At 49.1% G+C, this 13,679-nt stretch overlaps 1 protein-coding gene across 2 annotated transcripts in view; it reads right to left on the reverse strand.

The window, feature by feature from the left end:
- The window catches only part of LOC135263916 (huntingtin-interacting protein 1-like), a 54,895-nt gene that overhangs the window by 23,359 nt on the left and 17,857 nt on the right, over positions 1-13,679 (reverse strand). For both annotated transcript variants that reach the window (XM_064352392.1, XM_064352393.1), the window contains exons 2-7: positions 7,545-7,608; positions 6,846-6,988; positions 5,682-5,738; positions 2,351-2,431; positions 2,073-2,149; positions 1,662-1,723 (exon numbers count right to left, since the gene is read on the reverse strand). In XM_064352392.1, the coding sequence (XP_064208462.1) occupies positions 1,662-1,723; positions 2,073-2,149; positions 2,351-2,431; positions 5,682-5,738; positions 6,846-6,988; positions 7,545-7,608 (484 nt within the window). The remainder of the gene's footprint in view (positions 1-1,661; positions 1,724-2,072; positions 2,150-2,350; positions 2,432-5,681; positions 5,739-6,845; positions 6,989-7,544; positions 7,609-13,679) is intronic.

Below are 13,679 nucleotides of genomic sequence, written 5' to 3' on the forward strand. Positions count from 1 at the left end.
TTTACAACGTCCAACCAGACACCCTCCAAGAGCCGAATCGTTATCAGAAAGGAATGAAACGTAAGGACTCCGTGTGATAAACCCGAAATAAAAATCACTCTCTCCAGAATCGCACAGCGGAACTGGACGGCACGTTAAGTCTCTAAATCCAATCGATAACGATCCAGATCTCCGCCGTTACGCGGCTGAGCTGTTCAGCGGCTCCTTCGTTTGCGTCAAGCCTTTTCCGAAATTGACGGCGAAACAAACAAAACAAACGAAACAAACGAAACGAAACGTGGGCTCGCAGAGAGACGGATCAAAGAGCCGCGCTCCCCAGTGAAGCGGGACCAGGGGGGAGAGTCAGCGGGGCTTTTAAGACAAACGGAGAGGCGGGGCCGAGACCACGCCCACAGGACGGGCCACGCCCGCGGCAGGGTGACCTCATCGCGCAGCGAGCGGGACCGAGACAGAGTGACCTCATGGCAAACGGGCCCAGACAGGGGGCTGGGATTTCCCACGAGTCCGAGCAGGAAAAGGGCCTGATTTACTGAGACACCACAAAACACAAAACCTTTCAGCGCAGGCAAAGCTAATAACACGACCAATGATTGGACACGGTGTTTGTTTTGAACCAATCATTGGTCGTGTTATTAGTTTTTCACTTGCTAAACGGTTTAGCAAATCAGGCCCTAAGACTTGAAAGGCGTTCTAACCGACTTCAAGCTTCTTGGCGCATAGAGAGTGTGTGTGTCAGACAGCTGCTCCCTCCTTCCTCCCTCAGCTTTTCTCACTTCCTTTGCTTTCCATCCCTCTCCTCTGTGTCACTCGCTCTCGCTCTCTCTCTCTCTCTCTCTCTCTCTCTCTCTCTCTCTCACTCCCACACCTCCAGCTCTCAGTGCCAGGGCCCTGGGGGTTGTTTTGTCTCCAAACAGAGGTGTGGTTTCCTGAGTGCTGTGCTCTGCCAGCCTTGCCCACGGCGCCTAATTGGCCGGCGAGATCCAAAAGGGGGAGGGGCCAGGAGGGGTGGTAGGGGCCAGTGGGAAATGAGAGCTATGTCCTGACCCACACTGACACCCCCCCCCCCCCACAGACACACACCTGAGCCCCGTGCTTGGAGACCACACTTTGAATGATGGTGGAGCAGACACAATTTAAGAGAGGGGGAGAGAGGGGCGGGCCTCCACACCTGGCCTCAGCTGCTCGTCACAGGAAGTGGACCACTCACCACGGCTGATCATATAACCACAGCAAACAGGATGCAGTCACACAGCTAGGGTACAAGCAGTCAGGAATACCCTCACACGAGATCATTAAAAAGCAGCTACGCTTAGGGCCAATTCATATTGTCCGCAGGCTACACCCAAAAAAAGGTAAATGCAGAACGGAGCTGCAACATAATTAACAAGGACAGAGACTGGAGAGCTGTTCACACACTGGCCCCTCCCACCCAGAGAGAGCGAGAAAGAGAGAGCGAGAGAGCGAGAGAGAGGGGGAGAGAGAGAGAGGGAGAGACAGAGAGAGAGAGAGAGAGAGAGAGAGAGAGAGAGAGAGAGAGAGAGGTAAAGACAGAGAGAGACAGAGAGAGAGAGAGAGAGAGAGAGAGAGAGAGAGAGAGAGGGAGAGACAGAGAGAGAGAGGGAGAGACAGAGAGAGAGAGAGAGAGAGCACCACGCTCTTACCGCCCAGGAAGAGATTCAGCTCACACTCCAGGTAGTCAAACATCTCCACAGTCATCTGGAAGCTTCACATACAGCAGAGTCAGTGGGAGGGAGAGAAGCACACGCTCAACACTGAACCTACGCTACAGAAATGAGCTACCAGTGACTGCGGATAACAGATAACCATATCAGTTACACCACCATAGAATTTATACTGAACTGACTAAGATATAAATGCGAAAATTTGAAAAGATGAGTACGCTTCTCACAGGCAAATACAATTATACATAGACACACAGCCGTCTCATAAAATATAAAAGATAAATTTAGCTTTCGCTTAGTTTAGTGAGAGAGGCGAGAGGAATTACAGGTACGCTTTAACCGACAATTAGAGGCATTCGCCCACTTGGCAAAATTAGGAGCTGCACTTACAAGTTGTTTACATCATTTTCTCCGGCTTCATCGAGCTGTCTGTCAGTCATCTGGAGGTTGCCTGGGAAACGGGGATTCTACGAGAGAGATGCAGATGGACGTTATTGGAATCATGACTATTACGCTGCATTACCTGCGATTGTGTGTGTTACAGCTCGGGGTTTAACTACAGGACTAATCCCCGTGATTAGTGGAGTGCATTAGACGGGGGGGATTACATCATCGGGGAGCGGGGGGCGGACCCGAGAGCGGTCTTAATCCCGGACGGAGGCACTCACTTTGATGTGGAACTCCATTTTGGTGATCAGCAGTTTGAGGTAGACGCTGCACAGCTTTCCGTAGCCCTCGCTCAGGTGACCCTGCGAGAGGGAGGGAGGGAGGGAGAGAGTGAGACGGAAGGAGGGAAAAACGGGCCCTCGGCCCGACGCGGACGGAGCGCGTTAGCGTTAGCACAGGTCGAAGGGAGGGAGGGAGACGGTAGTTGTGTCTGGTGCTCAGAGAGAGGGGGGGCGATGGTCAGGGAGCGCAGACACCTGCAGGCCAAAGCAAACAACATCTCCACCTTCAGCCCACCTCTTAATATCCACCTGTCTGCCTACTGGAGAGACTCCTCAGACACTCTGGGGCTTTTCAAGACCAGGCCTGACATAGTGCTGGGTATTATCTAGTCTTTATGGGTAAACAGTCAGCACTGGGTAACCTTTACTGGCAGGAAAAAGCAAGCATTGTTGGGCTGAATGGCCCGCTCTCATCATTGTGTAATGTTAAAGAGCAACTTTAGCTAAAAAATAACAATTACCACCACATATACGTAAGGTAGCGGGTATGTACGGCTAATCCACCAATACACATAATTTGTGTCCTGTAGGAATAGGCCATTGGTGATTACCGGCCTGTCCCATGGCATTACATCATCCTGTGCTTGGAGGTGGGTTTTGGGTGGAGTGGGTGTGGTGTGGTGGCTCGCTCGCCTGGACGCACGCACATCAGCGAGACGATCCGAGGCTCGCCGTTTGTTTCGTCCGCAAGACCGTGAGTCATCGCAGACGAACACAGCCTTGCTTTTCGCTCGAGTTGCTCAAAAAAAATAACAGCAAAAAAATCCCCCTGCTAAGGCTGTTACTTAACAGTACAAATAGGGCTGCAAAGGGTGCCAAACCTGGTTTTGGGTTTAAGCACCGAGCCTGCATTGTTCCCGGAGTCAAAACCAACAATGGATTCATCTTGACCAGTAACACGACCACCCACGCCACCAGCAGACAAAATGCAAACTCATCACCCCAAAAAAACAACACTCACAAGGGGGGGGGGGGGCTCTCAGGGAGAGAGGGAGGGAGGGACGGAGGGAATGAGGGAGGGAGGAGAGATACGCATGTTAGAGCCATGTGATTTATTTCACTAAAAGGTGAGCAGTGAAATACGTGGTGACCAGCACATCGCCCTCATACATCACTTCAACGTGCTCCGTTTAATCTGAAAAAGCAATCCATCCTAAGATAAGGGGATCCATTCACCCCGTCCCCCACCCATGATAAAAAACGAGCACGTCCGGCCCCTACAGAGAGGGCTTTGGGATCCGAAGGGACGGCCGATTTCAGTAATCTGCATTTGGCCACTCGAAGCAGGGCTTTCGGTGGGCAGCGGGCTAGCCTAGCCGCTGGAACAAAGGCCGGACTGTTAATGGGTGCCTTTTTTTTTTTTGCACACAGGAGGGAGAGAGAAAAAACAAACCGAAATATGGCTTTAATTTCAATCGCACTGGAGGGTTTTGATCTTTCAAAACTCTGAAGAGAACATCCTGAGCTTGAAACTAAACTGCACAGCCAGAGCGATAATATTTCTGCGTTGCAGAAAGCAGCCGGTATGAGAGGTCTTGTTGTCAGCGCGGATTTCCTGCTAACGTGCCTTTCCTGTTAATTGTACGTATGACACCGGGGCTGGAGCCCTGGAGCACTGGAGCCCTGGAGCTCTGGAGCTCTGGAGCCACAGTCTGATACTTTCCGAGCCCTTTATGCTCCTCCTGGGTGTGCCACAGGCCCATTAAGACCCCAAACAGGGCGTGCTCCGAGGGCTCACACACACACATATACACACACACACATACAACACACACACTGACACACACACATATACACACACACACACACACAAATACACATACACACATACACACATACACACACACACATACAACACACACACTGACACACACACATATACACACACACACACACACAAATACACATACACACATACACACATACACACACACACACATATACACACACACTGACACACACACATATACACACACACACACACAAATACACACACACACACACACACACACACACACACACACACACACACAAACACACACACACAAACACAACCACACGCGCACGCACGCACACGCGCGCGCACACACACACACACACACACACACACATACATTACATTACATTACATTACAGGCATTTAGCAGACGCTCTTATCCAGAGCGACTTACACAACTTTTTACATAGCACTTTACATTGTATCCATTTATACAGCTGGATATATACTGAAGCAATGCAGGTTAAGTACCTTGCTCAAGGGTACAACGGCAGTGTCCTTACCCGGGATTCGAACCTGCGACCTTTCGGTTACAAGCGCAGTTCCTTACCCACTGTGCCACACACATACACATATACACACACATAAATACACACACACAAACACACATGCGCACACACATACACACACATGCGCACACACATACACACACACACGGCCACTAATTTCGCTTTGATGGAAAAAGCCCCGAAAATCAACTTCTGTTTAAAGAAAAAATAAAGTTCAATCAAGTTTTCGGTCTAAAACATCCAGGGCTTTCCAGGGAGTTTTCACATTCTGCAGTGATCTTCAGGTTCAGCACACTAGTGATCTACACAAGCTCAACCAAACCTCTTAGTCAATTACAATTCAGTGTGATGCTGCACACAGTTTCCCCATACAACCAGTCCCTGTTGCCACATAATCTCAATTGGTCCTCCTACGGCAACACAACAGCGGTAGACATAACTACATTTAGTTAATTTGGTCTCCTCCCTTCATTTCAGAATAATAAAATTGCATAAAATAACGTTTTTAATTACCAACAATTCCAAGGGAATATTTTTTAACCGCCTTAAACTTTGAAATTATATTTGAATAAATGCTTTGGGTTTCGTTATATAATTTGTTCCCCCCCCCCACACTGCCACAGTATTCAGTTTCCCTGGTAGTGGTTCCATTCCATGGATTTAAACCCTCCACTAGGGGCAGCAGTGCCTCCAGGGGCTTGGAGATGCAGCAGAATGTAGGCGGGGCCGAGGCCCTGAGGGGGTGTGGCTTCAGGGGCTTGGAGAGACTATGATAAACCATGTGACCTCCCTCCCAGGAAGCTCAACCACGCTGCCACCCGCACCTGCTCCTGCTGTCATAGGCTGTCCGGAAGCATGCATTACACACCTGTCCCCATCCCAGACATACAGCTGTATTACTGGGGACCGTCGACCCCCTGGCAGGATGGCTGACTGGAGGGAGAAAATGGCGGGAGGACAGGCGGGAATCGTGCGATTGACTTACCCACATCCTGCTCATGTCATTCAGATCAGCTTTGTTCCTCATGGAGTCTTTTATTACCTGAACACAAACACAGCCACAGATGGGAGATGGGTTACAACGGCAGTATACACACACTCACCAAACGCATGCACGCACCCATGCACGCACACACCCACACACACTTACACACACACCAAACGCATGCACGCACGCACGCACGCACGCACCCACACACACATACACACACACCAAACACATGAACGCATGCACAAACACACGCACGCACACACCCACCAAACGCATGCACGCACGCACGCACCCACACACACATACACACACACCAAACACAACAACGCATGCACAGACAAACACACGTACGCACACACACACACACACACACATGAATGCGTGCACACACACACACATACACGCACGCATGCACACACACACACACACACACACAGTCACAGCCTTTGTTGTGCTGTATGTCTGTATTTGCTCGTGTGTGTGCTGGTGCAGTAATGGGAGAGTACGTCTTCCTGAACCCAGTAATGGGCTGAGTCATCATCGGCTGCCAATCAGGCATTCCTGCCCACGGTTTTGAGGCGAACTAGGCCAGGCTTTTCTCCACTGGCCCGCACAGTTACAGTCGCTATGGAGGTCACCGTCTGAGCGTCATACTATTATATGCACAGTAATGTCTGCATGCTGTATTGCCATCTTGGAATTTTTATTTTACGCTTCAGGTGACTGGTTGCTGGTAACTCTCGGTTCACCTGGTATCATAGTTCAACTGGTTTTGATGATGTTAAGGCAAAAACAAAACCAATATAGCGAAGGCTCTCTATGAAAAACTGAGGACCTCTACTGCATGTCCTGAGTGGATAGCCTATGTCCTTACAAGTGTGTGGGTCCTCAATGTGCTGTGTGTACACCCTATGTCCTTACCAGAGAGTAGGATATCTATGTCCTCAGTGTGCACCATATGTCCTTACAAGTGTGTGGGACCTCTACGTGCCGAGTGTACACCCTATGTCCTCATGAGTGTGTGGGTCCTCAATTTGCTGAGTGTACACCTATGTTCTCATGGGTGTGTGGGTCCTCAATCTGCTGAGTATACAGCCTATGTCCTCATGAGTGTGTGGGTTGTGGCGGCGGCGGCGGTACCGCTAGCTGCCCACTCACGTTGGGGTGCCCGTCCCGGAGCAGCTTGTGGAAGACGTGGCAGAACTTCCAGCAGAGCACGGCGTTGCTGGACAGGGGCAGGCGGTTGACCGCTGCCCAGAAGGTGTGGGCGCCCTTCTCATGGTGCGTGCCCAGGATGCAGGGTGCGGCCCGCGGTCAAGGAAACATACTGGGGGACTGGGGGGGGGGTGAGTTCAGCCCAAACCTGGTGTCATATAGAAATCTGATCCCACAAAAAACTGAAAAAACAGGGTCACATTTCTATATTAAAAACCAAAAACCTCCAATCAATACCAGAAAAAAGTGACCCCCCTCATGGAAAAATGACCCACATATTGTCATCTAGGTTTTTGGGAGTGGGATTAATTTTCCATAACAAAGAAAAATGACCCATGTATTGTAATTTAAGTATTGTATTGTAAGGGATAGTCAAAAGCATAGCATAAAAATTACTGTCTGTTATGAAACTGAATAAATCACATTTTATCAGTGGTGTACTTTTCCTTTGCGGGGGGGGCAGGGGGGGCACTTTTCTATAATAGAAAAATGACCCATGGGTCACTTTTCCATGAGGGTCACTTTTCTATCTGACACTGGGTTTCCTGACAGGAGTGCTTCCTGTGTCATGTCCCACAATGCCCCTCACCGTAGACACGCACACGCGCACAGACACACACGTATAACCGGGTAAAAGGATATTCCTGGCGTGCTTCTCCTTGACGGCCACCTCCTGAGTGTTGATGGCCTTGTTGATGCTCACCGCCTGTGAAGGGAGTAACACACACACACACACACACACACACATCAGCACCAAGCGGGGAAAAACACCCCGTCACATTCACAGGAAATTACACCCTGATCATTACTGTTACTCCTCCAGGACTTCCCGCCATACATCCTGGGAGTTTTAAGAAAAAAGCCTCACGACCGCGGAAACAAAAGCAAGCGAGACGCACGGCGATTCTCTCACGATGATCGGCTTACGGGCCAATAAAATTTCTCCATTCTTGCTGGGCGGAAATTGGCCGAGCCTGACAGGGGAACGCTGTGCCCTTTTCCCAGCCGAGAGAGAGAGAGAGCTTCACCTGCCACGGGCCACGGCGACGGGGCTGAATGAACCGCGCACGTGGCCGCCTCTAGCCCATTGGCCATCTGTCGGGCTGAGAGAGAGAGAGAGGCACTTCCTGTGTCCCGAGCGCCGGGGGCCACACCCCTACAGCCGGCGATGCCGCTGATTGGCTCAGATCAGACCTGCTGCTTTTTGAGAACCTGCATTAAATAATCATGCCCCGTTCCTCCCCGTTCACGTATCTGCGAGCCTGGCGGCATTCAGCGGCGACGACGGCCGCTAGCCAACGGCTACGGCGTTGCCCGCGGCTTCAGCGTCGTCCACAGCCTCAGAGTAGTCAGCTCTCTGGCCGCGCGGAGAAGGCGACGGTGTCGAGAACCGTCTCCGAACCCGTTAAAACGAGCGGGCGGTGCGGTCGAGCGTTCGGGAAGGGGGATCTTTGGCTTTCCGGACACGGAGAGCCCGGGGACAAGAGGACGAACCCGAGCCGGGGCGAAAGGGGAGGAAGCTGAATAGCCTGGCGATGGCGGCGGGAGAAAGAGCCTGTAAACAGGGCAAATAAAGCTCCCATTGTTTTTTTTCCCCCATCGGTACAGCTGGCCCGACTTCTTTTTTTTTTATTCCCCCTCCCTCGGGCCCTCCGAGCCTCGGGGGAAGGTGACAAAAAGCAGCTTTGAAGCAGCAGATGGTCGTCTCGGGACGGGCGTCTTAAAGCCACAGACGTGGCCTGGCGCGCGTCTCGTGGGGGGGTGGGGGGGGGATGAGCCCAAGACGGCATCACCTGTCTCCGGACCACGCGCCCTGACACCGAATCGCTAAGGCTCACGGAGCGGGGGGGGCTCGTCTCCGTTTGACATTCACAGTCATGGCGGTGGGGGGTCGGGGGGGGGGCTGCTCCTGGGCCAGCCGCTGACCCGAGTCGCCAGGTCTGTGTGAAAAGGTGCTTCCGAGGGACCCAACCTTCCAGCCACACGCTCGCGTGGCCAGGGAGCTAACGGCTAACGCTAAGCGGCTCTAACAACCGTTTCAGTTACGGCCTCCCTGTGGACAATGTTCTCCACATTAACGGGAACTGTGTTTTTAGCAGGTTGGCTAATCAAAGCTTGCAGAGTGTGCTTAAGCACCAGTCACATAAAACAGGAACACAGTGATGCAACGCTAACAGGCTAACCATTGACCACAGGTGCGCAGCGCAGATGAAAAATAAACATTTTGAAATGGCTGAGTGAGCACCTTTAAACGCCCAAAGGAATGGCCTATTCCAGGCTTTGGAGACCTGTTGCCATGCAACAAGCAGAATTCTGGCCCTCTAGGTCCCCCCCAATTTAACCTGTTATTTTAACATGAAGCTTCATGAAAAGTTTACTGGTTTCAAATAAATGTTTTTGTTTCTCCCTGTGGTGTTTTTCTGACTTTTTCCCTCCCATTTGGAATAAGGAACTGTAACACACATCAGCATTATGCCATCCTGTGCTCCTGCAGAGACCACTGCACACACTCCTCCAACACACACGTACACACGCACACACACACACGCACAGCCAGGCCAAACCAGCCGTGTCTCCCCGCTGAAGACTGGCGAGTCATAACAGGCAAACGATATGGCCCATGCTCAAATCAGCCATGTGTAGCGCAGGGTCACCCAACCCCCGGTCCCAGAGGGCCGCAGGGGGTGGTGGTTTCCGTGGTCACTCATTTAATCAAGTAACCCTTTGAAGAGTAGGTAAGTCAGTGTTCCAGAACTCCATTGCTTTCAATTACCAGTGGCGATTGTGACATCATCATTAGAATGTTCAGTGAAGAACATTCTAATCACATATTTGTGGCCTTGCACCTTAAAGGGTTAAAGTAGCCGATTAGCTAAGTCACATCGCCTGGTTTCTTCTGGCCTGAACTGGCTGGTGATTATGGAACGAGCATGAAACCCTGCACCTGCTCCAGCCCCTCCACCCCTAGGACCGAGCAGCCCTGGCCTAGAGCCCAGAGACGCCAAACAGCAGTCTGGAAGCCACAGGTGGCTTCTGGGAACACATCACGTGACCCATAACAACATTCAGGTAACTACAATAAAAACTAATCACGTTTATGACACAATAAATATTACCGCCCGCAGCCTATAAAAGAAGTACGATGCGGTGAGGGCGTTGTCATGGATATGACGACATGTAGGACCACGAGAGCAGACGACCAAAAATCCCATTAGGGCGAAGAAACGAAGCGAGCAAAGCAAACCGCCGACGTAATGCTACAAACTTCTCCGACTTAACGGCGAAATACAAGCCCGGCCACGGTACATTAAACGCAGGCGGGCCTTGATCAGCCATGGAAAAACAGTCCCAGGGCCCGGGGCCACGCTTCCCATTAACGGCCCTTTTCCATCTCATCGTTTGCAGACGCGCAGAAGAGAATAACATTTAGACGGCGCCGCGCGGCCGGAGCGAAAGCCTTTCCGCGGGGTTGCGTCAGGTAACGCTAGCCGGCTAACGCTAACCATCTCCGGTAGGAAGCGTAGAGAGGGGAGCTGTCATGTAAGCGTGGCGGGTAATCACTCAGGGCGGAGTCCAAGCAAAAGGGGGAGAGCGGACAAGCCGCAGGGCGAGTGCTTGGAGGTGAGAGAAATACACACGGATTAAAAATGTGCAAGCGTGAACTCACACGGTATATGAAATGAAACGCAACACAAATGCGATTCGCAATTAGGTATTCTTACTGATGTATTATGGTGAAAAAATTATTTCCAATAGATTAGATTTGAAAACTGTATTAAGTGACTAATACACCAGAAAACCAAAGCCAGTGTCTCAGAAGGCTACCAGTAGTTAACACTGGGTCAAAATGTTAAATACAGGCTAAATATTTTTAGAGTGACTCAACACCACTCTGTGCAAAAACACATACGCTCCTAAATATTTAGCTGGTTGATATATTCTTATTACACAGAAAATATGGGAGTTTCTGAGACAATGTGTAGCCTATATAAATCATAGTGTACAAATTAGATTAGGGTGTGAACCATTTTTTGGGGGGTTTTGAACTCCGATTGTATGGAGTGTACACAGCTGGTGTTTTGTGGTATGCAGACTTAGCATTGCAAATGCTGCATTCAACACTGTCCCTGCTGTTTTTCAACATATTTTGATACAAAGCCCCTTTTCATTGTCACAGCTTGAGCAATTTCAGTGAATGAATGCACTTCTGGTTTCAGGCCGGGGACCAAAACAATCAAACCCACCCACGTCTGATCGCTGTAGATAACTTTTAGAAACGAAAATTCAAAGATACGGTTCTCCTTCATTAAAACGCAAGTTGCTTGTAAGACACCAAGCTTCAAATTTTAAGATTTCTGTTTTTTTTAATTTTTTTTTTTTTTTTAAACGGATGCACAAAACCTTTGTATTTTCTTTTGAAGACCCACAGAATTTGTACACTACAAACTACTTGGCAGCATTTCTAAATATTGTGAGAACACTCCAAATCCGAGTTCTTCAGTCTTTGAGTACTCACACCCACCCCTAACTAACCAGCCAGTTTTTTCTGGAGCTGAAACGAGGAGTCAAATGCTGACCGCTTGATAAAACAATTACAGGAGAGACAAAGCGTGTGCGGGCGGCCGACTCACTGACCGGAAAGGGTCAGTGGATCAGTCAGCGTCTGTTAAAAAAATGAAGAGGTCACACAAACAACAGCAGGCTACAGCCTCCAAGCCTGAATCTCTGCTTAAAGTTCAACAACGTTCAAGACAGCTCAAGCACTTGAAGTCAGACCCATCAACTGTACACAGACTCTACTGATATGCTCTAATAAGGCATTTTAAAAGTATGTTTACACTTAACAGTCAAGTTAGATTGTTGAATAATTTAGATTATTAATAATTTATGGCTCCAGTAATTAGGATCAACACCCTTGCCGTATTATTTGTGAAATGTGTACTGCACGCATGGAATAAATTCCCTCTCCTCGGTGATATCAACACCATTTCTGTAATTAAACACCTGTTGGTTGGTTTGGACATCTTTTGGTAATAGAAAACCTTCACCTGTCTGAAATGTTACTGGTTGGAATTAAAATGTTAAAATGGAAGTCTACTTTCCCCATAAGTGAGCAAAGCTTTACAAGCGCAAGTTTGAACCATGCCACTGTTAATACCGCTCAACAAATTAAAAGTCCTATTCTGATGTACTCACACCCCAGCCTTGTTCTTAAATTCAATTCTGCTGGCCACACGCCTGTCTCGTGTAGCCCAAAGTCCGTCAAGTAAACATTGCTCTGTCTTACCTCCTCAGACGACATGGTACAAATGACTTCCTATCTATGGTCAAGTTTAATCACGAATCATTTCCTTTGAAAGCAGCGAGGGCGGGGTTTGCTGGAAACGTGTTAATGATTGATCGTCAGGCTTTTTAATCAGGGTCTTCCTGCGCACACATCTGCATGGACATTGGACACAACTTCCCTTCTCATTCTCCAAGATAAATATGAAACAGAGGATTCTGGTGCCCTCACTGGCTTCCAAGAATAAGCTAGGCATATTAATAATTTATGCAGGAATGCTACCAAAGCATGCGGTTCATCAAAATTTATTTCTGCGTTGGCCCACGTTCTGACCCCGGTGTACCAGATTTGAAGGCAACAGACCAATGCAGATTTGTGTTAGGAAACTGGCAGTCCTGAAATTCAGGAGCATTCTCATCCTCGATCATGTGACCAAGCCAGTTTTGATCCACACAAAAATCATCAACCCATTCATGAGAGCTGGAGGCTATGTGAGTGACAGATTTAAAAAAAAGAAACGTCTCCCACAGGCATGTAATATCATACATTCACAATGCGCAATATGGCAGTCGATCCATGTAACAGCTTGTAATTCATGTACGCAAGGCGTCTCGCTGTGAAACAAGCAGCGGCAATCGAGGGTTACGAAACCCACGCATGGGGAGAAACGGCTTTCAAGTGCTGATGGGAAAATGAGGCTCTATGAAAACACAAAAGGGCGGAGCTATCACATGCCATCTAGTCGATGTATTTCACAGCGGAGAACAAAACAATTTGATTGGCTCAAACAATGTGAATGACTGACAGCTCACAGTAGCTCAGAATTATGGGGCTGATGAAATCTCATTTCCCCATCGCTGCTTTTAAACAGACCTGCTTAGATTCACTAGACCAAATAAGTCTGCAATGCCATGAGATCAAGCATATGTTAATTGACAAATGAAGATGATGCTTTATTAAAAATATTTTCTGTCAAAGTTAAGGGCAATGTGAGAAATGGATCAGCAGGTTATGAAATGCCACTACAACAGGGGTCTGGAACCCTAGTCCTGGAGAGCCACAAACTGTTTTTTGTTGTTAATCTGCATTTAATTAATTGCAGTGGATTACACACTTAACTCACTTCAGTGGGTTACTTGGGTCTGAACTGGGTGCTGATTAAAAGATAAAAACAAAAACCAGCAACCCTTGTGGCTCTCCAGGACCAGGGCTGCAGACCCTGCACTGCTACACTGCATTGACATCCTCACATAAATCTTCTCTCAGGCCTAACACTGCAGAACCAGCCCTGCAGCAAGTATGATAAAACCACTCAAACTCCAACTCCCAAAATGCAGTGCAGCTGTTGAAGGACATGTAGAGAGTGGGTATGTGGGAAGGGCTAAAGGTTGCAGAAGAGTTTCTCCAAGCAGCATGACAACGCTCCCGTGCACAAAGAAAGGTCCATGAAGAAATGGTTTGCTGAGTTTGGTGTGGAAGACCTTGACTGGCCT

This window comes from Anguilla rostrata, chromosome 9 (assembly GCF_018555375.3).
Source record: "Anguilla rostrata isolate EN2019 chromosome 9, ASM1855537v3, whole genome shotgun sequence".
Classification (NCBI taxonomy): Eukaryota; Metazoa; Chordata; class Actinopteri; order Anguilliformes; family Anguillidae; genus Anguilla; species Anguilla rostrata.